This window comes from Plodia interpunctella, chromosome 27, assembly GCF_027563975.2.
Source record: "Plodia interpunctella isolate USDA-ARS_2022_Savannah chromosome 27, ilPloInte3.2, whole genome shotgun sequence".
Taxonomy (NCBI): Eukaryota; Metazoa; Arthropoda; class Insecta; order Lepidoptera; family Pyralidae; genus Plodia; species Plodia interpunctella.
Window position 1 is genome coordinate 4,300,339 of NC_071320.1, and position 24,015 is coordinate 4,324,353.

Consider the following 24,015-nt stretch of genomic DNA (forward strand, 5'->3'; position numbering starts at 1 on the left):
TATTACGGACCAAGTTTTTTGTATTTATTCATTTTAAACTTATGTCTTCACTAAGTACTTATGCAGGGAAATCAAAATGGTTTCAAAAATGTCATTTAGCTTAAAATCATCAAAGAAAGATCAAGAAAACTGATGACGACGGGCTAGCGTAGCCAAATGCGATAAAACATTTAATTCTGTACAAGTTCCGGCACACGGGCATACGGCGAGGTAGGGACAAAAATGATATTAATACTCTGTTCCGTTTCTTCTCATGTATTCCATAATATTGACGAAAGCTAATACTTATAATTTTCTCTGTTATCTCAGAAATTAAAAACTGATCAGATTTTTTTAGAGGACATAAATATAGCTGCTGAATATCATTTTTGAACATTTTGATGGTGTTAAATAGTAATTTGTGTCTATCGATGTTAGCTAAAATATTGTTCGCATAAATTATTTGTGTTCTAATAAATTTTATGATGTATAACTGAACATTTGTTTTAATTACAGACAACGAATGCGATATAATATTTCCGTAATCTGACAGATAAACTAATTGCTAGATTAATCTGCCTGAAGCAACACCATACCTACTTTTGTACTTGGTTCCAGCTGAAAATCAGCGCCTTGGCTTGATACCTTGGCACCATGCTGAGCTGGTCGCCATTTCGGCTTACATATTTTATTCGATATATATTTGTTACTCTTTTGTATGTTTGGATTTTATGTGTTTGCCGGATAAATGATTTCTTTCTTTCATTCTTTATCCAACACTTGTGAAGCACAATTTTAACGCTATCTGTTCGATATGATACATATAGACTATCACTATTAGATACTTTATCAGTAGGTAAGCGATGAGACCATCATCATTACATAGTATAAAACGCTCCCCCCTGTCTGTCTGTCCCTATTGTATGTTTAGATCTTTTACTATGCAACGGATTTTGATGTGGGTATTTCAAATAGATAGTGTGATTCAAGAAAAAAAGGTTTATACGTAAAACATGCTTAATATTGGACCCGTGCGAAGCCGGGTCAGGTCATTCATTTTATTTTTCATGACCTGCCTGCATCCTTCCCAGTCCCTGCCTGCATAACACAGTTAATTGTCAAAAGTTATGTCATTGTCACATGTTGTCTCTTGCTTAGCTTGTCAAATCAAAACAAGCAAGCTTGGTTCGGTATCGTATCGATACGCGCTGTGTATGCTAAACACAAATTTTATATAAAATAACCAATATACAATCAAATATCATTCAAAAACCTTCACAATGAGTGCCCCAAATGGGATGCTGTACGGCGGCGATGAAATTGGCGCATTAGTGTTTGATCCAGGACATCATTCCTTAAGAGTTGGGTATGCCCAAGAAGACACCCCAAAAGCTGATATTCCCGCTGTGGTAGGCGTAGGACCAGCTACACACGTCCCAGAGCCCGAGGAAAAGGTCCCAGATGGCAATGTTACGCAAAGCGGTGAGTAAATTTGTGTATTTTCGCCAAAATTTGCAGAAACGCCGTGACTATTATTGTCAACAAAGAGTGTTTAGTGTTAGTTTTATCGATATTTTGTGGAGTTAATAGTTTTTGTTTGAAAGTAGACATAGTTCTCTTGAACTGTGTGATGTATTAAGTAGACCTATACAGTCAATTCAGTCAATATTTCTATATTTATTAGTGTCTCACGCAACAGACAAACCCTACGAGTGGTTTCCGCATTTCGGAAAATTTTGTATTTGTGTTTTTAATGTTGTAAAGAAAAGATTAAAAAACAATTTTTTTTTTTACCTATATTTACTGCTGGGAAAAATGTATCTCCCAACTCTTTCCAATGGAAGGGTTTGAAAAAGAAAAAAATAAACAAATTCTTCTCCCACCAGGCACAAGGCAGATGCCGAGCTGCCGAGTTCATATAGCACACTAGCTGCACATACCATGGTCACATATGAAAACTGACACTACTTGAAGGAAAAGTAGAACAGGTCACACTTCAGTAATACAATATTTGTTGAACTGACATGACTGATGGAATCCGCTTTCAAATGATGATAGATAAACCCTACGAGGTTTCTGCAGTTTGTTAACAGTTTTATTTGTGATATGATTTAGAAAAAAAGTAAAAATAATGAAACAAGATCCTCCTCCCTGCAGGCACAAAGGCAGGCGGCGAACTCCGTCACTACATAGACGTGACAGAGCTGCACGTGCCGCGGCCGAACATGGAGATACAAACTTACATGAAGGACGGACAGGTCGACAACTGGGACCTGTTTGAGAAGATGCTTGACTATTGTTATGCTAAGGTATGTCTTTGTTATGCGGCAGATATGACCTGGCAGAATGGGCAATCACAAGAGATGATGGCTTGATGTTGTCAAGGATATGTGTGCTAATGGTCTAATAGTAGGAAACTGGACCCTGGGCTCAGATGCTCAAACGGTTGCAGAAGAAACCGGGAAAGCTCTTGATGACAGAGAAATGTGTCTGTGTGACCGAGAGATGTATATGCTGCAGTCTTATAAGAGATTTTTCTCACATCTTCCTGATTGTATCTCCCGATCACGATACCCGGCCTCAGAATAAAAAATCCTATATACTAAAATAAGGGACAATATAAAATAGGTAAATTGAATGGGTCCAATTTTAGTGCGGGACCACAATGCCACAAACTATTCTCCCTCACTTGAAAGGTTTCCGACTCCATCGCTTCAATGTTCATATGGCTATACAACGTTTTTTTTGTACCTGTTTCATGTATTCAGGTCATCCGCTCCCCATCAGAACACCACCCAGCCCTGTTCACCGAAGCGGTGTGGAGCACCCGGCCGTCCAGGGAGAAGCTGGCGGAGCTCCTCTTCGAGAAGTACCAGGCGCCGGCTTTCTTCCTCGTGAAGAACGCTGTGGTCGCAGCGTTCGCTAACGGGAAGAGCACAGCGTTGGTTGTGGACGCTGGGGCCAGCCACACGTCGGCTGTGCCGGTCATTGATGGGTAAGTGTTATCTTTACATCCAATAATGTTTGTGATAAATTCTAACTATTGTATTGACTTACTGTTTTACTTTTGTATGGAATTTCACGCTGTTTTTACCAATAGATAGTGGAAGGTTGAGGTGTGAAGAGTTTTATAATTATATGCCTAGTAAGATAGTAATAAATTGCTTTCTTTTAATTATGTTCCGGCATATTGTATTATGTGTTATACTTAAAATTATGCCATAATAAATGAAATTATTTGTTTATTATTTATTTATTTATAAAACAGTATGCTATATTACATTGTGGTTTCAATTTTTATGCTTATAGATAGTGAAAAAAAGAACTGAAGGACCTGTAAAACGTCACAGATAATGCCTTATAAATATGCGTAACTAAAAATCAAGTTTAATAGCTTTAAACATTTTTACGGGCTTCACAGCCGAAATTGTAACCTGGGACACGCGAGGATGATTTTGCCATCCTAGCGTGTTCCAAGTCCGTGTATTTCGTCCTCGCGTGTCCCAGATTCTTGAATCATTTGTGATTCTAGATACGCTCTAGTGAGTGCCGCGGTGAGGTCCCCGCTGGGCGGCGACCACCTCGCGGCCCAGGCCAAACACATGCTCGCCTCCATGCATATACAGATGCTGCCGATATACAGTATACAGGTAAGTTTCTCTCTCTCTCTCTCTCTCTCTCTCTCTCTCTCTCTCTCTCTCTCTCTCTCTCTCTCTCTCATCTCTGCATGTTCCTCATGGTTCCGTTATAGGTAGGGAAGCCGCAAAGCTCGGGATCAGCGTAAAAAATAAACTTTAAAATGTTGAAGATCCGGCTGCGATTGGCGTCAACCCACCCTCAATCCTGTATCAGCCTAATAATTAATCCATTGAACGGATGTACACTTAAATCTTGTGTTTAATTAACACAAGTTTGGTTAATAAAACTTGCATCATAAAATGTTTAAAAAATTAACACAAATATCATATTTTTAAAGTTTTGTCATTTTGTGGGAAAAAAATGATTTTTTCCTGAATTGGTGTATTTTTGTTGTGAATGAATTACTAAAATTGTGTCATCTATGGTTCCCTACGGAACATGTAGTCCTCGACAGAGATAAAAAAGGACCTTCCTTTTTCCACACCTTCGCCCAGCAGTGGGACACATCAATCCTAACTGATATTACAAATGCGAAAGTAAGTTTGTTTGTTACCTCTCCACGCTCTATTTACTCAACTAATCTTCTTGAAATTTTGTATACATGTATTTTGAAGTAATGAAGAAGGACATAGGGTATGTTTCATCGCGGAAAAATAAATGTTCCTATGGAAAATATACGCGGGTGAAGCCGCGAGCCGGCGAATGCCAGTAGGCTATACAATTAATTTCTCTTTACAGAGCAAAGAAGTGATTCGCGAGCGTGAACGAGCAAGGTACACTTTGAAAACGCTGCCAGCCGGCTTGACCCACTCGTGGCAGCAGTACATGCTCAAACGACAGTATGAGGACTTCTGTCATTGTGTAGCTCAAGTAGGTGACTTGTAAACATATTATTTCAAATGACAAAAAAAAATGTTGCTGTTTTAACCATGTTACATGTCACTTATAAAATAAAGTCTTTTGCCGCGTCTATCTGTCGGTCTAATCGCAATAAACTTAAAACTACTACATGGATTTTCATGCGGTTTTCACCGATTGATAGTGTAATTGAAGACAAAGGTTTATATTTTATTATGGTTTTACCCGAGCGAAGACTGGACGAGCTGCTAGTAAATGAATAAAACTATATAAAATTACCCGATGTTTGTGTTACACAATTCGTGAATTCGCGCTGAGCGTGTCGCGGTACGCGCGGCGTGTTTTCTAAAAATAAGCATGTCACAACTTTTCCTTTATAGTGATTTCAATGATTATTACACATAACAAAAAAATATCGATGTAAATATGATTTTGAACACATCTCACCGGAACAATGGGGCTTATTATACATACTAATACGAGTACTAATCAATACTAATATTATAGAGATTTGAATTTTTGTTTGTAATGAAACTCAAAAACTACTTGGCCGATTTTGATGAAATTTGGCACAGAGACAGGTGTAAACCTTCAAGATTAACATAGGCTACTTTTTATTATTATGATTTTTACCCGAGCAAAGACGGGACGGGGCGCTATGTACTTTATACATTTATCCATATATATTTATATTTAGCATTTATACAACTTTTACCACATGTCAGGTGTCAGAAAGTCAATACGACGAGCGCGTGGCGGCTGCGGTGCCCGGGACCCACTACGAGTTCCCGGGCGGGTACCACCAGGACTTCGGCACCGAGAGGTTCAAACTGACCGAGTGTCTGTTCGAACAGGCGTTGGGGGCACCGCATCTCGGTGAATGTTACTTTTGTTTTATTTATAATATACTAGCTGCATCCCGAGGCTTTGCTCTCGTGGGATTTCAGGATAAAAAGTGCCCTATGTTATTCCAGGTTATATTCTACCCGTGTATCTTTTTGTGTACTACTTCGTGTCTTCCGTTATCCTCTCTCAAAGAATAAAGAAAAGATTCCTTAGCCCGCCATTTGTCCATATGTATATACTGTTGTATTATATTTTTGTTGATACTGTTTTTATGGGCAATAAAGATATTTTGTATTGTACTAGTTTTTTAGCCCGCGTTAATTTTATTGTAAAATCTCGGCCATTTTTTATGAAATATGGTGAAGAGTAAGTTTTATCAATTTTCAGCTTTTTATTTTAAAATTTGTATTACGTTCTATACAATCTTTCACCCCCCTTTTGAAGGGGTTGAAGGTTAATTTTCAGAAAAAACTGAAACACGTATTCATTAATTTATTGCAAACAACCAAAATCCAAATTTTCAAGTCACTAACTCCCAACGATGTAGAACTTTCATATAAACGTTTTTCACCCCCTTCGGAGTGGAATTTCCAAAAATCGCTTCAACATAAAATTGTGTCATTCTTTTTATTGGTGAGTAGTGTGTGCGGCGGCGGGCGCGTGCGACGCAGACGCGAGGCCGGCGCTGTGGGGCAGCGTGCTGGCTGTGGGGGGGGGCGCCTGCCTGCCGGGCTGGACTGACCGGCTGGCCAAGGAGCTGGCCAGCAGGGCGCCCTCCTCACACAGGTGAGAACTCGACCGTCTTTATATGTGTGATTTATTACATGCTTTTATTTTTATATTTGTCTGTAATCAAATCTTGCAAGTTTAAATTTCACCTACTTCCGCTTGATAGAGTTGAAATTTCCCACGTCGCTTCAGTATCCACTACAATGCATTATTATAATAAGCATGACCTGAAATGCTTAGGACTACCAACGAGGGAACTCCTCAATGGTTTCCAGCACGGACGTGTATTTTTGTCACGCTTTGAATGCAACACGACAATAAAAGCTCATGGCAAAAATTATGTTTTAGAAAAAAGAATTAAACTTAAATTATATCAGTAACAATAAACGTGTTCTCTTAATAACGCTCGCTTGTTTGTCAAGGCTACGCCGACGTAAGCAAAATAATTGCATTTATTTTCTTAACAATGTTTGGAAACACACCTGGCGTGTCGTTATTACACGCTAGGAGCAATTTCGTGAAAAAATGTCCAATTCAATTCTATAATATTATTTTATTTACGTATGTGTATTACCTGCAGCTTTTGATACTTATTTATGGTTGAACAGGTTGAAGAGCCACACAGCTCCCTCGCACAACGAGAGGAGATTTGCTGCTTGGATTGGTAAGTCTTAGATATAAACTATTACATTTACAGTTAGCAAACATTTGTCGTTTTGTCCTCACTAGTACGGAAGAATATACTATTACGAACTATTGAAATTAGTCCCAGAAATGTGTGAGGACGAAACTGAGAATTAACAGTAAATATTGTAAATTTTTGTGTTACAAATAAAATACTTTACCGATTCAGATTTAGTTAAATCAGTTTTTATGTTTGCTATTTCGTTATTTGGTGATTATTATTTTTTGTTAAATTATGTTTTTCTAATAATTTTCGCCGTGGTCCGAGTTTCTTTCAAACTTTAAAGAATCCTTAATAATATTTATTCCGCAGGCGGTTCTATCCTGGCTTCAATCGGATCCTTCCAGCAGATGTGGATATCGTCGCAGGAGTACGACGAGGGAGGCAAAGGGCAGCTGGAGAGAAAATGCCCTTAAATTTTATACCTTTTAGTCAACACTCTTCTACCGCACCGCTACTAAGATAACGTTCATTGGAAACTGAGCTTTAACGCGTCCTCTGTAGACATACTTTACATTGACGAGAGCTCAGGTACGCTAATTTGTAGACAATATAAAGTATGTCTACAGAGGTCGCGTTAAAGATCAGTTTTCAATGAACGTCATCTTGCCGTGGGGATAGCGCTAGTAGTTCAAATGTATACCGAGTCCCTTTACAGACGATTAACAGAAACTATCGATGCCACGTAATTTGCGGTAACCACTTTCCATCAAGTGGTGTCTATACTATGTTTAAGTTTGAAAGATAGAAATAAGATTATTAATGTTTCAAACATATTTTGTATAAGAATGACAAATTTAGGATTTAAATTTTTAAAACCCATCATTTTAAAATTAAATTCTGTCTACTTGTACAAAAGTATTTGGTATGTGTGATTATGATATGGTGTATGTATGTCTGAGAATAAATTCATTTTAGTATATGTTGGATTTTTTCATTTACTGATTTTTAAACCTATGAAAATAATAATATATAAACCGAAGATACATTTTCCAAGTAAAGACACTACACTTATCCCGTAGAGATATACTTTCAACTTCTACATTTAAACACAAATGTTTTATAAACTCATTTTTTTATTCTCTAGATATAAGAAAAACTTGTAATAATTTTTCAAAAGTTTATTAACTTAAAGTAACTTAATAAATAAAACACTTCCGTATATTATTATGCAACTTATAATAATATTTAATCTTATTTACAGACAGTCGATCAACTTAGAAATTTATTTTCAATTTGTTTTAGACCAATTGATTTATTATGTTTTCTCTTCAAAATCACACAGCTTTTAAACACACAATATTGTTTTGATTGTTTTATCGCTAATCTGCATTAAAATACCGCATTTACAACACAATTAACTTTAGATTCTGCTGTGATTTTACATCAATCGGGCGACAACGGTCACGTCACGTTTACGTCACTGATTTCAGACACCTAATTAATAAATAATAACCTAAATGCTTTTAGATATTTTTAAAATCTTTCTAGGCAAAAAACTTTTGACTTGTATTTTCAGTCTGGATATTTTCTTTTCACTCATTAGACTTCTATCTAGTTCTATCCATTGTGACGTAACAAATTACCAGTCAAGGTGGAACATCAGTTTAGCTGTGACGTACAGTCACACGCAGAGAAGAGACATATAACCTTGCCATACACTGCAGACATTATTAATTTCTTCACTCACCACTTAGCTCAGATGTTAGCAGTTGAAGTCCCAGATAACCTTGAACTCCACTTAGGCGTTACACTCTTCTAGTCCATTATAACAGCAAATAAATAGCTAATGGTGGAACATCCGTTTGGCTATGACATACAGTCACGCGCGGATGAGAAGCACATAACCTTACCTTGCCTCCCTTTTAACACTATACACTTTGTTTCACTTATCACTTCACTCAGATGCTAACAGCGGAGGTCCCGTGTTGTTCCCGGATATGAACCTTGAACTCCACCTTGGTGTTGCATTCGAAACCGCACGCGCCGCACACTAACACGTGCGCTTCTTCCACGTCCTTGCTGTCCAGACTGTTTAAAGATATCACGTTCTCTGTCAAAGGAAAATATATCTTTAAGGACGTATCCAGGTATATTAGCCAAGGTGGGCCCTAAAAACAATGTCTAACTATCCTTTTGCAACAATTCTGACGGTAATTTAACGCACTATAATTTACTATAGACCATGAGATAATAATAATATATTGGGACAAATCACACAGACTGAGCTAGCCCCAAAGTAAGTTCGAGACTTGTGTTATGGGATACTAACTCAACGATACTATATTTTATAACATATACATATATAGATAAACATCCAAGACCCGGGCCAATCAGAAAAAGATCATTTTCCATCATGACCCGACCGGGGATCGAACCCGGGACTAGAACTTTACCACTGCGCCACCGAGGTCGTCTTGATCATCGATAGTAATCTTTTATTTTGGAATAATAATAATCTTTAGGGACCAAAATACAATTTTAGTGATAATTCACTATAAACCAAGACATATTTTATTATTGGAAATAATAAGTCTTCAGTGTCATATTACAGAGAAAATGTCTTTTTATAAATGTGATAATGTGATGTGTCTCCCACGAGAAAAGGTCCCTTATGGAGGGAAATTGTTTAAAACGTTTCACTTCCTCATTTTTATGATAGACAAGCTTCACTAATTCCGGGATAAAAAGTACCCTATGTGTTTATTCCAGGTTATGTTGTACTCGTGTACAACATCTCAAAACAATCGGTCCAGTAGATTTTGCTTGAAAGAGAAACAAACACACATAAATCCTCACATATTTTCGTAACTATAATATTAGTAGGATCCACATAACACTAAGCGATTGCCTTTCATAAGGTCACAAATTGTCATATTACGCTTTGAAAAGTAATATACATACAGCCCTTCTGGCATGACAGGGACAAACACTGTTCAAATTAGTTTCTTTCGGCATTTCATCTCAGCAGTGGTCGTTCCGAAATGCCAGTAGTTTGTAGCTTGTGAGAAATAACTATAAATGTAAAAATTGACGTGAAAAAGTGCCTGTGAAGGTCTAATTTCTGAATAAATGATTTGTATTTATTTTTAAGCTTTATTGCAAATAATCAGCGGCTGAGACTCCGCACGCAGATAGGGCCCAAACAAGAGGCCTAAACTGCGCAGAAAATAATCCTCGACGGGAGTAAGACGTGAGCTTTATTGAACAAAAATACTGTAATGATTATAATATTATAATACTGTAAAAATACTGTAATTATTATAATACTGTAATGTTTATAGTATTATGAGTACTGTAATAAGGTAATATACTCTAAAATACTCACCCTGGCTCTTCGTCAAATGTCTCTCCTGCACGTGTTTCATGAGCTGCGAGTGGGAAGTGGCCTTGTACGGACATTTAGCGCACTGCAGAGGCGCGGGCGCGCGGCCGCCGCGTGCGCGCGGGCTCGCGGCGCCGCTGTGCTGCTGCGACTGCGCGGCCGCAGGATATGTGTGATACGTCAATAATAAATAAATATATTACGACAAATCACACTGATTGAGTTAGTGCCAAAGTAAGTTCGATACTTGTGTTATATACTATATTTTATAACAAATACATATATAGATAAACATCCAAGACTCTGGCCAATCAGAAAAAGATCATTTTCCATAATGAACCGGACATAATCGAACCCGGGACCTCTCGGTTCAGAGGCAAGCACTTTACCACGGCGCCACTAGGGTCGTCAAATTAATAAATTTATAGGGTAGATATAGGTAATACAATATTCACATACTAATTTAGTACAAGTCTATTTAGTAGATGTCAACAACATGCAAATGTCAATACATAAAAACATATAAATATATAAAGACAATTCTTAATGTTTAATAGAAGATTAAAATTTATATATCAAACATTAAGAAATAAACTAGTTTCATAATTAAAATTAATTAATTATTAATTTAAATTATAAATTAATTATCATAAATAAATTATTAATTAATTATAGTTTATTAATTATAAATTAACTATAACCATAAAATATAACTGCCAAAATATTAGAAAAAAGCAAGCAAAAATCTTGAAAATCGAAACTCATAAACTACTGCACCAATTTTGAGGAAATTTGACACAGATATATACGAAACCTTCATTAGTAACATAAAATTACTTTTTTATCATGGTTTCGCCCAGCGAAGCGAAGGACGTGTCACTAGTTACTAATAAAATGTTACTTATTGATTACCAAAATATGTGGACAATTTCCATGCAATCTCACACCTTATGAGCGGTCATTTCCTTTACAGCATTACATTTGAAATGACATAATTTGCAGGAATACAGGAACAGCTTGAAGTTCGGCGACGCCAGCAGTTCGTGGGGCGATGGGAACGCGGACTTCCGCTTGCGACCCGTGCGCCTTGGTTTGCTGGATTGCATAGCTTCAGCTCTGAAACAGAGCAATAGTATTGTAGGAGAATGTGTAAATTTTTGTATATGGTAAGCCCTTCTGGCGTAATAGGGACCAACACTGTTTGAATGAGTTTCTTTCGGCGTTTCTTCTCAGCAGTGGTCGTTCCGAAATGCTAGTAGTTTGTAGCTTTGGTAAACAGAACGGCCTGTGAAGGCCTAATTTCTGAATAAATGATTTGATTTTGATTTTATAAGAACATTATACATTCTTTCTCGACCCGTGATCGCTGTTTAATTAAAACAATCCAAGCAAACTATAGTATGATTATATTGACTGACTCGATCAACTTAAATCCCACTAATATTACAAATGCAAAAGTTTGCAAGGGTGAATGCTTGTTATTCTTTCACGCAAAATCTACTGGACCGATTGTTACGAAATTTGGTACACGGGTAGAATATAACCTGGAATAACACATAGGATACTTTTTATTCCGAAATTCCCGCGGGAGCGAAGCCCTGATGCACAGTAACAGGGTACTTTTTTTCAAAAATCAACCCCCTATAGTTTAGAATGGTGATTGAAAGTTTGCGTTTCGCTTTCGCAGAATAACACACGCGGGCGAAGGCGCGGGCAAAAACTAGAACTTAATATTGTGCCCTTTTTAACCCCGACGCATCCGTGTATATGTCTGTGCATCGTAGCTCCCAAACGGATGATTGATCCCAATGTTTTTTTTGTGTCACAGATAATTTTATCCCGTGTGTTCTTAGCCATGTTTCATGAAAATCTGTTCAGACCTTCAAAAGTAGCAAAATGAATATTGAAAGTCGAGGTCTTTTTAATTTGTCTAACAAATAAACTTGTCTTTAATTAAAGTCGGAATAGTTATAGTTGATGATAAGATCCAAGGTCAGACCACTGTGGACGGAACCGCGGGCAACAGTTAGTTACACATAAACAGGATTACAATCACTTACGTTTGTTTTAACGCTTTTGCTCTTTCTAAAATCTCACTTGGGCTCGGCCCCTGTAACAAAAGTTTAATCTTTAGGATATCAGTGTCTAGATGTGGACAGATAAAAATATTGCACGTGTGTGTGTTTTTGTGAGGATGCATGTGTGTGTGCGTGTTACTCTTTCACGTGGTGTGAAGCGGTGGTGGTGTAATGTTTAACACGCTCGCCTGTGGATCGAAAGGATTCAGGTTCGTATCCTACTCGTGCCATACGAGTTTGTATACCAATCTGACTCATATATATAGTAGTTTTCATCGACCACCACTTGCTTCCGGTGAAGGAAAACATCGCGAGGAAACGTGTACACTGGCGGACAGTTTAGTTCCCTAGTGTGTATGCGACTACCTGCCACTAGATGGCGGTAAGTAGTTGTAAAAGACGTGTCAGATGCCTTTAGGAGACTTGAATAAAATCTGATGCCAGTGTTAGCGATAACACACTCGATATGATGATGTTAACTATATCACGCAAAATCTACTGGACGGATTGTTATGAAACTTGGTACACTGGTAGAAAATAACCTGGAATATAGGATATAAATAGGATAGGGTACTTTTTATCCCGAAATTGCCGCGGGAGCGAAGCCCTGAGACGCAGCTAGTTATACAGTAAACTAGAAGTAGACGTTGGTACAAAGGTCGACTCCTGACAAGAATTTATGATTCCCACTGCACGGATTTTCATGCGGTTTTCCCCAATAGATAGTGAAGGGAAGTTTAGGGGGTCGCTAGTGAAAATTAAACTCACTTTGTCTTTCTCCTCGTGTTTCTGTCCGTCCGAGGCCACAATCTCCGGCTGCAGGAACACCAGCGGCGTATCCGCACCGTCCATCACTACGAACGCGTCTTGGTTGTCTTGATCTGCGAACAAATCACATGCTCAATGTATGTGCCGTAATATATATTAAATATATTAGAACAAATCACACAGATTGAGCTAGCCCCAAAGTAAGAGACTTGAGAAAGTCGAGACTTGTGTTATGGGACACTAACTCAACGATACTATATTTTATAACAAATACATATATAGATAAATATCCAAGACCTGGGCCAATAAGAAAATTATCATTTTCCATCATGACCCGACCGGGGATCGAACCCGGGACCTCTCGGTTCAGAGACAAGCGCTTTGCGCCACCGAGGTCGTCATATAATGAAAATCTATTAGACATTTTAAGAATTGGGCATTTTGCGAAACTATCACTAGAATTCGTAGAAGGAAATAAAAAGCGATAGCACAGAAAGTGAAAAGAACGAAATTTTAAACAAAAAAAAATTTTTTTGCCATTGCAATACCAATAGAACGGTCAAGATTGGTTGATAAACACACAAGTGTTGCCAGCCAACAGGATTATTTTCATCACTTTCCACGACAGACTGTACCTTATGTTTGGAAATAATAATGAGATGAATCGGTAATTAATATTATTCTCAAAAATAAGTTAATAAGCATGTGTGACACGTACAACAAATCTGTGGCGACATCTACCACGCCACATGCACAACGCCGCAGATGTAAATACCGACCAAACGCAACGAATAACAAGCCACATGAATGATCCACGACTCTACGGACAGATGGCGCTATGGTCGACTCACGACAGAAGCTAACAAGCCTAGATCGCGCAGACAGTGCGTTTACAATTGGAAGTATATATACAACCTCCGACACGACACCGCCTGACCCCGGCGCTGCCTGGCTGAAGGTCGACCATGATCACTTCGCTCCCGCTACAAATCCATTTAAATAGACTGTACCTTCTTGATCGCTGGCCTGCAGCACACAAGTGACTGTGTCCGATGCTGCATCTGCACCAGCGTGCTCCGTGTTGGTGACCAGTTTGTATGTAGTGTCCGATCCATCATCACATCTGAAAGGAACACATTTTAACCTTCTGGGAGCTTAACCATTATCTCTCGAATCGAAAAAATCAGATCGAAAGGTCTCAGGTTCGTATCCTGCTCGTGCCATAATTAGTATACCACGCTAACGCGATCCACTTCGCGACCTAAACCTATCTGCAGGAGTCTGCTCCTCTAGAGCAGGACTTTCCAATCCCAAGTATTTGAGTTTTTAGAGTTTCAAAAAATTTAAAAATTCAAATCATTTATTCAGAAATTAAACCTTCACAGGCACTTTTTCTCGTCAATCTTTATATTTATATTTATTTCTCACAAGCTACAAACTACTTTCTTGAGTCATTGCCATTTTTTTACGTTGTCAAGCCAGTCCCCGAAAATACTAACCAGTTTTTGTACTAGCCTGATAACAGGTTATCAGGGAGACACGAATTGAACATTTATATTCAAACTAGACATTGCCCGGGGGTTCGCTCCCGTGGTAATTTTGCGATAAAATATAGCCCATAGCAATGACTTGAATAATGTATATTTCTAATGGTGAAAGAATTTTTTAAATTGGTTCTGTAGTTACAGAGATTACCCGCCTCAAACATACAAACTCACAAACGCTTACCCCTTTATAATAGCTGTATAGTTTAAATGAGAACAAATTCAAAACATACGCGTGAAAATAAAAAGAGATTTAACTGTCTGACTCCTAATGATATGTGCTTGCTTTCCTGAGCATAGTTTCTGCAAATGGGGCTCCAGTTTAGAAATTACCACTCTCATTTCTTTCTTCCTAGTCCCCTGGGACAAGTCACAATGGACGCACAGTTAGGGAAGTCCTGCTCTAGAGTAGAGCTTAAAATATAATAGATCCAATCATAATATCAATCTTTATGAACATTAGAAGTGAAAAATTATATATTCACCTGACTAAAGTCATGTTAAGAAGATCGAGCTGAACAACCGACTTGTCAGCATTGAGGACTTGCACGAAGCGGGGCTCCGGAGTCTCACCCTCGTCCAGGTCGGGGAGAATCTGTGTCTCCGTTGTCTGAAATGTAATTCGTGTGTTAGAAACTTAGCTCGTGGGTTAAAAATATTTATTTGATACTTATACATATAAAAAAAATGTAAGGATATATGACTAGAATACTCACGTTTCCATGTTTAAATGGTGCAACTTCGACAATTTGTAATTGACCTGCAATTGAGTTTTTTTTTTAGTTTTACTTATTTTTTTAGACACGACAACTATATGAAATATCTAATTGAAGGAAAATCGAAGCAAGAGGAAAAGGAAAGCCTAGAAGGGCATTCCTGGATGAAATAAAAGAGAAGGCGGAGCTCGTGTCGTGTAGGGAGTTGAAATCGATGGCTGAGGACAGAATTAGATGGAAAGTGCTCCACTGACAAGAACAAAGTTCTTAAATTAATTGTTGATGATGATGAATTTATTTTAGTTTTGCTTATTAATATAATCAGCTATTTTAATATCCTGGAGCTGGAGCAAGCACCTTCTTTATGAATTATTATTGAATCCTAAATCCTTTATTCAGTATAATCTACAATATCTAACAACAATAAAAGGCACCACAAAAATCTCATTTGGGTTTATCTGGGCATGGCGAGTCATTGTTATTATATTTAGGTAGGTAAAAAGTTTTTAACTTGTTCTTAAATGTTTTACTATTAAGTTTGAACAGATGGATGGATGTGGAGTATTGGGGATTGTAACTTTGATTACCATCTCTGAATTCCGTTGTGAGCAGCGTCTCCGGAGTCTCCACATGAACGGAAACATCTTCGTCCGACATGATTTATAACTGAAAACAAAACAAATACATATTTAAATCATCAACTCAATCTAGCCACTGATTTGACCATTTGAGTGTATATTGATGTTGCCAGATTTTGACGAGGGTGAAGTGGAGGAAGCAGACATGCTGTACGGACCCCACATATGGGTAGGCATCCACTCCAATGATGATGTTATATAAAATCTAATATCCCAGGTTTAAAGGGGCATAATATGCTAAAACTCCAGCAACAGACAAATAAATATATTGGGGGCTTCATCAGTAGCTAATTCGAATTCGGTCTTTAGAAAAACTTACACGATAAGACGTTCATATCGGTAGTCGTATTCCTCACGACTAAGGGCCATGGTCGTGCAACGTAACACACAACTCCTGGACAATATGGAGTGGATTACCGTTGACTTCTCCATTTCACATGCTAACTGATAAATCCATCAACTAGAGTGCAGTGCAGGTTTCCTCACGATGTTTTCCTTCACCGAAATAAGGTAGGTAGATAATACCGAAATAAGATAGTGTGTGACGAGCTCGAAGTGTGGTGCTTGGAACTAGACGCGTGCCATATTGGTCCGACATTTTATTTCTAGTTAACACCAAATATCGAGAATGCCGCGATTATATTTTCGAAAATGAAATGTCAAAGATTGAAATCACTTTTCTTGCAACACCCAAAATCTAGTGTTTCTATAAATTCAAGTTTAATTTTAATTTTATATTGCAACAATACTCACATGATTTGATGGCAACAATAATCTTGACAAAAACTCGCACAAATGAGTTTCTTATGCGGAAATATTGGAAAACACTATTGATTACATAAAAACAGAAGAAAGACTTAAATAAAATCGTGATGATTTTTAATACAATATCACAATTTTTCACCAAACGCAAAATCATTAAGACAAACAAGTGCCGACTGATGTTGCCATAAGAAATAATTAAAAATCCTCCCCATCCTTCTCTTATTTGAGAAAAAATATTAAATAAAAAACAAAAACTATGTATTTAAGTTTTTTTAATAATTATTTTTTTTATTATAAAATTATTTTTTAAACTAGTATTTCCATGACTCATATTCTTTACCTAGTTGTCTCTTTCTTTCTGACATAAGCTGTCTCATTCTAGTAATCATTAAAGTGCACAGCACATGTAGAGCTGGTCTGGTAGGTGGGGCGTGGGGCTTGTAGAGTCGGCCGGTCAAGTCAAGCCAAGCGAATATCGGCCAAAACGTGAAGCGAGAACGTGCTTATTTTAGATTCGATCTGAAATCCGTATGATACAAAGAAATCAATTTTATATACGTCTCTTTCGCGCTTACATAAATGCCATAAACGTAACAATATTTCAAAAAATCTTGATTTTCATCCAATTACCAGCATCGAATTCTTCAAACATTATGCATATCTGGAACTAATTTTGATTACGGAATGATTCGTACACTCGGAAATATATGAAACATATTTATAGGCTAAAAATAAAATAAAGAAAAATGGATTCTGAATCGCGCCATCAAAGTTTTCGCGTTCGCTTGATATAAAAGAACGCACGATGGATTCTCAATCGGGAGGTCCGTAGCTACTACGTGGGGCGGTGCTGGCAGGGAGCCGTTCTAATTCCTTGCCATCAGATATGTTGACGCGTAAGCAATCATATATGGTAAAATAATGTCAAATATGTCAAGAAAATGATAAAGAGAGACCTTGGTCTCATCCACACGGTTAGTAGCTGATTTGACTTCCTTTTGCTTTTTGGAGAATAACAAGATTTTTAAACTAACGTGATTCTTGATAGATTTTTTTTTTTTTTTGTAGCTGATTTGACTTCCTTTTGCTTTTGGAGAATAACAAGATTTTTAAACTAACATGATTCTTGATAGAATTTTTCTTTTTCATATTAGAAAATATTACAAGTATGTTGTACCTAAATTTTAGCTATGGAACTTTATTTTTACGTGATTTTAGTTACCACAAACTTTAAATTTTGTAGTACCTAAAGTAAGTACCGAAAGCACCATTGAAAATACTTGGTTGGCGCATAAATAATATGAACACCTACTTAATATATACTGGTATATAAATACCATTATATACCTTATTTTTTTAAAGAATAAATCGTAATTTATTTATATTAGGAAATAAAGAAAAAAATAGTTATTCTAATGAGAGTCATGTTAGCTGTGACGCCTCTAGACCAGCTCATTATTTTAATACTTAAACAATTTTTAATAAATAAATAAATAATAAATTTAATAAATATATTGGGACAAATCACACAGATTGAGCTAGCCCCAAAGTAAGTTCGAGACTTGTGTTATGGGATACTAACTCAACGATACTATATTTTATAACAAATACATATATAGATAAATGTTCAAGACCCGGGCCAATCAGAAAAAGATTATTTTCCATCATGACCCGACCGGGCATCGAAGCCTCGGGACCTCTCGGTTTAGTGGCAAGAACTTTACCACTGCGCCACCGAGGTCGTCATTTTTAAATACTTTAAAGGATTACAGACTGACGCAACATCATCATCCTCATAGTGAAGAATTCAAAATAGAAGAGAAGAGAGAAGAGAAGTTCTAAGCATAACCACAGATTACATAATAAATACTTATCAAATATACTTAGGTTATTGATTACAAAGTATTTGATTTCAATAACAATGTGATTATACTGTACGAATGTACGATAAAATACAAAAATTAATTTAATATGTGGTACCTATCGATTTTGAGTGTAGAGTACTTATTTACTTATCAATTTTGAAATGTAGAGTCGACCTTTTCATTATCGAATATTTGTTACATAAATTATTTTGTACGCATAATCTAAATATTGATACCTGGTAGGAATAATGAAGCATTTAATGTATTAACCTAAGCTTCAGTGTGTGTGGTTACTCTATTTAGGTATTATAATATTGTTGTTTACAACTATACACTGATATTTTTAAGTGTTTGTAAGTATGTGTGAAGGGGCTGAACCGATTTTCAAAATTATTTCACCAGTTGGACTCTAACATAATTTCTGTGGAATATATATATATATATTTATATATATATATATATATATATATATATATATATATTTTAAATGTATATTTTTTTAAACTTGTACCTACCTTGTACCTAGTAGATATACAATGAAAAGAGCATTTTTAATGATATTGGTGGTATAAGATATCATTACAAAACGACAACTTTATAATTATGATGTAGTAGAGGTGTGCATATGCTCTACCTAAGTTTCATTAACTTGTCCAACTAATATTATAGGTAAATGCTATATTTTGTGAGGATGTACCTATGTGTGTTGCTTTTTCACGCAAAATCTACCGGACGGATCGGTATAAAATTTGGTAGACGAGTACGGGGTAGAATATAACCTAGGATAACACATAGGGTACTTTTCATCCTGAAATTCCCATGAGAGCAAAGCCTATAGTTTATACTAAATATAAATACAAATACAAATTCTTTAATTATGCACAACATTAAATTAACGTTTAAGTATATTAGTTTCATAAATATTACTTATTGGATAGTCTAATAAACAACACGTTGGGGCCGCGTCCTGTAAGAAAAAAATCCCAATAAGAAATGACAAAACAGAGAGTCAAGTGACTACATCGGTGTTTTATCGGTTGAAGATCTTATCAGAACTTGTCAGGACATGTTAACTTTCGTAAACAAATTATTTAACTTATTGACGGCTTAAGACGACAAATACGGGCGGGGGATTAAACCGGCCCTCCGCCATCACCGGTTTACCGTGTAGCATAGGGACTCCCTGACTCTTAAATTCAGCAATTTGTATTTATGCAGCGAATCGCAAAAACTTCGCAAGCGAGATTCAGCCTGTGTGTTCCTATTGGCTGCTGGAATTACGCAGAGCTGGCTTCGGCGTGGAATGGGGAGCAATAACGGAGACGGGTTTATGCAAACTAAAGCAACTTGACCGGAATCGGAATGTTTACAACTGGGTAAATGTAGAACTGGAGGAATTAAATGTTTGAAATTAATAGACACCCCATGGATTTTAACATCGATTTCCTAAGTTGCATTACTCTATGATGAATAACTACAAGTTAATTTATGTATTTATTTTACGTACAATAAAGTTCAATCACAAACAAACAAAACAGATGCAATCCCAAATAAACTTCAACCACGCACGACAAAGAAAAAAATCTATCACATATTGTAAACTTGTTCAAACTTTGGTCGATAAAAATGTTATTAGAAAGAAGACAAAATATTCAAAGACCTGTGTTCTGTATTGCATAGCCTCATCTGTCACGGTAATGGAGTGGGTGAACGGGCCAACGCAGTCTGGGAAATTCTGACGTCACTGTTACGTAGCGTAGGTGAAAATGGACACGCTGTTGGTCCAATTAACTGTAATTTAGCATGCTATTACAGCATTTGGAACGATTTAATTGATTTATCACTTTATTTTAACACATACTCATAAGATCTACATTTGTTAATTGACATCTTTGGAGAAAAGGCCGCGGTGAAGTTTGTTGCGCCGCTTCTTCTTCACCTGCGCTTTGGAAGTCGGCAGTAGACTTAGTTTTACGTCAATAAGTGATGTACATCATCCAAAATTGAATAAAGAATTAAAATTTGAATTTATTTTATTTCGGACAGAGAAAAAAGACTAATTTAATTTAGACATAGGTAGAGTCACTTATGGCAACACTAATTTAATTAGTTACAAAGATAAAACAATAGAATATATTCTTTGTGTAACTGTAATAAATTGTCACCAAAGCATTTTAACTTTTGTATAAACTACAGTGTAGAGATAAATGATATTCTGTAAGTAGGTAATAAAGTAATAAGTCGATTAGAATACAATATTAGTATAAATAAAAACCGTTTTCGAACTTTCAAATACTTATAAAGATTCGTTGAAATTTGAAAAATCTACCTACGTCCCACATCCACATATTTTTCATATTTTCACGTAAAAAATATCGATCGAAGCCCAAATATCCATAATAATGCGCGTAATAATGAGAAATTATGGCGTTTCACGGATATACGTATAGTCGAATTTTAGTTACGCGTAATCTGCTACTAAAAACTATTCAGATCAAAAATTAAGTTATAGACAAAAACCGTCCATAAAGTACTGTTGTAGGTTTTATTTTGTACTCTATAAACCTTGTCTGTAATCCTGCACGACTGTTGTCAATAAGAATAAGAAAACTGATGCCACTCTCTTTATAATAATATACATGTCGTCTTGTTGCTGAGATATAGGTACTCTGCTTATATTTGTTTAAATATGCGGTTTTATTACCAAGTATATTAAGTACCTTTACCCGTGGAACGTCACAATAAATAAATAATAAATATATTAGGACAAATCACACAGATTGAGCTAGCCCCAAAGTAATTTCGAGACTTGTTTTATGGGATACTAACTCAACGATACTATATTTTATAACAAATACTTATATAGATAAACATTCAAGACCCGGGCCAATCAGAAAGAGATCATTTTCCATCATGATCAGACTGGGGATCGAACCCGGGACGTCTCGGTTCAGTGGCAAGAACTTTATAAATACAAATATACCTATATAAATACAAATATAATAAAAAATATAACAAAGTTGACATAACATAAACAATCAAATTTGAAATAAGACTATGTAACTGGTAGGTAGTGATAGAGCCGGTAGAGTTTAGATAATATTTTCAACTGTATAACTCGCGAGGCGGAAAATAAATCTGAATGAAAATATGAAAGCTGCACACGACGACGAAAGATAAGCATAAGATACAACTGCTGCTGCAACTGCTTTACTGCGACTGCGACGGAACAAATAACAGAAATAAGCAAGCGAACCAGCATTGCGTTCTGCTCTACCAATGTTAAGGCGCAGCATACGTTCATTACATTATATTATAATGTCCATTACATTATACATATATGTATTTATTATTATCATTGATAGATATTCATCCTATTCTACCAAACTAGCAGAATATGTATTCATTCAACGAGTACTCACTTGTATATTCAAAATATACTCTAACGATTTTGTTCTTTCAAAATTTAAATTGTTTACAAAAAGTGAGCTAAGTCTCTTGTCTGGAAAAAAAAAACAACAATTTTTCAGCTTTCATACTCATGAGCTGTAAATGGAAGATTTGAGTAGAGCTCAATAATATAATAGGTAGAGCAATTTTTAAGTTTGACGAGCTCAGAAACGCGGAGACGTGAAATAGCTAGTATAAAATATCTACCATTGTTTACAATCACTGAAGTTGACTTTTAGTTGTAGAGTTTGAGTTTTCTGTTTCGCATACGAGTGCTTAATGTAAACAAAGGGTTCTTTTATTCCCAATGAATCCTATAGAATTTATTCCAAATGCAGGATTGATAGATGCTGTATATACAAATAACTTTATACATTATACCAAAACTAGCCGGCATGCCTGGCTTCGCACGTGTAGTAACATAATAAATTATCCACCTAAACCTTCCTCCGGAATCACACTATCTATTGGTGAAAACAGTTTTTGAGTTTATCGCGAACAGACAGACAGACGCGGCAGTGGATTTTGTATATGTAAGGATATGTATTACTTAAGAATTATACTAATGGTATCTTCAAGGCTCTACCGACATTATTACGAGAAACTGCACAATTTGTTACTGTTTAATCTCAAAGTCCTGATTTATGTTAGTACCGTTATAACTTATGGAAGATAGGGTTTTAAACTCATAAAATCAGATTTTTATATATTTTGAAATGATTTTAGTCTAATAATCTAGGTTCGGTTTGCAGATCGTGGAGAAGTTTATTTAGTTTTGTGGAACAACTGTGAATAGACGTATCGAAATAATGAATACAAAAGAGAGTGCTGTTCCTTAACAACAACTGTCTGCATGAAGAGAAACCAGATTTCACCCCTCGAAGCACACGATGTAGAGCTACACGACACAGATCTCTACGTTTAAATAATCTTTATACACATCATAATAACTTTATTATGAAGTGTATAAAGATTATTTAAACGTAGAGATTTTTAACACTTATTAATAACAAATTGGATTGACGAGATGGTTGCCACCAGTGACACTATTAGCAACATACGACTACACTACTGTATGACTGCAGCTTACGATTATTCCTGTTAGAATGCCAACTCTTATCATGACATATTAGAGGGACATTTTTAACACTGATTCTAAACTAAATTCATTGAATTGTGTAAGTATAGACGTATACAATTGTCAAAACTATCGATAAGTCCAATAGGATTCAGATAAGTTATCGAAATTTTAGATCTTTTAGCGTTATTAAGTAATTAAACAAAGCAAAGCTCTGTATACGTTGCTAAACTATATATCTGAATCGCGCTATCAGAGTTTCCAGCGCAGTAAATACTTGAAGCGAACGTTCGTCAGATTCGCTCAGGGAGTCCGTAGCCACACGGTATAGTGGTCCTGTGCAGCCACTTCAATCAAATGCACCGCACACGCAAGTTTAGACCTTAATTCATGTCGCATAAGAACAAAACTTCAACATTTGCCATTCTGTCGACTAGAAGAAATTGCTAGACTGTATTTGGATACCCGCGACACTTTAGAATGACGAATGCTTGAACTTGATAATGACCGCTTACAGCACCGCTGTGGTAGCTTTGACTCCTTTTTATAGAAAAAAAAACTACTTAACTATTTTTTTCAATTTTTTATGATTTTTTCTTTCCTATAATGACAAAAATGTGATTTCAAATCATTTTACACGTATTTATTAAGAAAATGTTAACTTAAAATCAAAATAAGATTTTTTTATAATCGCGAAAACGCCATCTGTTGATAACTTATCTGACAGTTAACTAAGTACTTTTCTAAGTTAGCTCAATTGGTAGAGGAGTACTTTATAAAAGTTACTGCGCGTGCTTTAACATTTTGTAGAGACCTCTGTATGGTGCCTCTACATTCACTTAGTAACTGTGGCGCCCTAAAATATGTTGAAAAGATAACAATATAATGGTCAAAACTTAAATTCTATTTTTATTGATATAACATATTGATGACTTTATCGTAAAACTAATTAAGTAGGTACTTTCTTGAACTAGTTTTAATTAAATAGGAAAAATATTACGAATTTTTAAAATTTTCAATAATACGAATTCAGTATAAAATTAAAAAAATGC

The 24,015-nt window shown here is 36.2% G+C and overlaps 2 protein-coding genes across 4 annotated transcripts; one reads left to right on the top strand and one right to left on the bottom strand.

Annotated features, from left to right (window-relative positions):
• The first annotated feature begins 1,154 nt into the window (after positions 1-1,154).
• Bap55 (Brahma associated protein 55kD) lies at positions 1,155-7,658 on the top strand. Its single transcript, XM_053765449.1, has 9 exons — positions 1,155-1,461; positions 2,137-2,288; positions 2,748-2,974; positions 3,512-3,629; positions 4,357-4,488; positions 5,202-5,352; positions 5,964-6,108; positions 6,660-6,715; positions 7,049-7,658. Exons 1-9 carry the CDS (start codon positions 1,260-1,262, stop codon positions 7,150-7,152), a joined length of 1,287 nt encoding a protein of 428 aa, XP_053621424.1. The 5' UTR covers positions 1,155-1,259; the 3' UTR covers positions 7,153-7,658.
• A 383-nt stretch (positions 7,659-8,041) lies between these two features.
• Positions 8,042-16,760, bottom strand: LOC128681506 (zinc finger protein ZFAT-like). 3 transcript variants are annotated; one of them, XM_053765450.1, is made up of 10 exons: positions 16,559-16,760; positions 15,755-15,833; positions 15,168-15,211; positions 14,937-15,061; positions 13,918-14,030; positions 12,908-13,020; positions 12,122-12,171; positions 11,009-11,177; positions 10,065-10,212; positions 8,042-8,789 (listed from the first exon to the last, which is right to left on the bottom strand). In XM_053765450.1, the coding sequence occupies exons 2-10, from the start codon at positions 15,822-15,824 to the stop codon at positions 8,638-8,640; spliced, it is 984 nt and encodes a 327-aa protein (XP_053621425.1). In that variant the 5' UTR covers positions 15,825-15,833; positions 16,559-16,760; the 3' UTR covers positions 8,042-8,637. The 3 variants fall into 3 exon arrangements, with proteins under 3 accessions (XP_053621425.1, XP_053621426.1, XP_053621429.1); XM_053765451.2 differs by lacking the exon at positions 16,559-16,760 and adding an exon at positions 16,331-16,496; XM_053765454.2 differs by lacking the exon at positions 16,559-16,760 and adding an exon at positions 16,125-16,320.
• Between the last annotated feature and the right edge of the window lie 7,255 nt (positions 16,761-24,015).

What these genes read in the sequence shown, in the direction of transcription:
- Bap55 (XM_053765449.1), top strand. Translation starts at nt 1,260, where the DNA reads ATGAGTGCCCCAAATGGGATGCTGTACGGCGGCGATGAAATTGGCGCA. An exon ending in TGCCGATATACAGTATACAG is followed by an intron (nt 3,630 to 4,356) that starts GTAAGTTTCTCT and finishes TTCTCTTTACAG; the next exon opens with AGCAAAGAAGTGATTCGCGA. An exon ending in TCTGTCATTGTGTAGCTCAA is followed by an intron (nt 4,489 to 5,201) that starts GTAGGTGACTTG and finishes ACCACATGTCAG; the next exon opens with GTGTCAGAAAGTCAATACGA.
- LOC128681506 (XM_053765450.1), bottom strand. Translation starts at nt 15,824, where the DNA reads ATGTCGGACGAAGATGTTTCCGTTCATGTGGAGACTCCGGAGACGCTG. An exon ending in GCAGGCCAGCGATCAAGAAG is followed by an intron (nt 13,021 to 13,917) that starts GTACAGTCTATT and finishes ATTTGTTCGCAG; the next exon opens with ATCAAGACAACCAAGACGCG. An exon ending in AGGAAATGACCGCTCATAAG is followed by an intron (nt 10,213 to 11,008) that starts GTGTGAGATTGC and finishes GCGGCCGCGCAG; the next exon opens with TCGCAGCAGCACAGCGGCGC.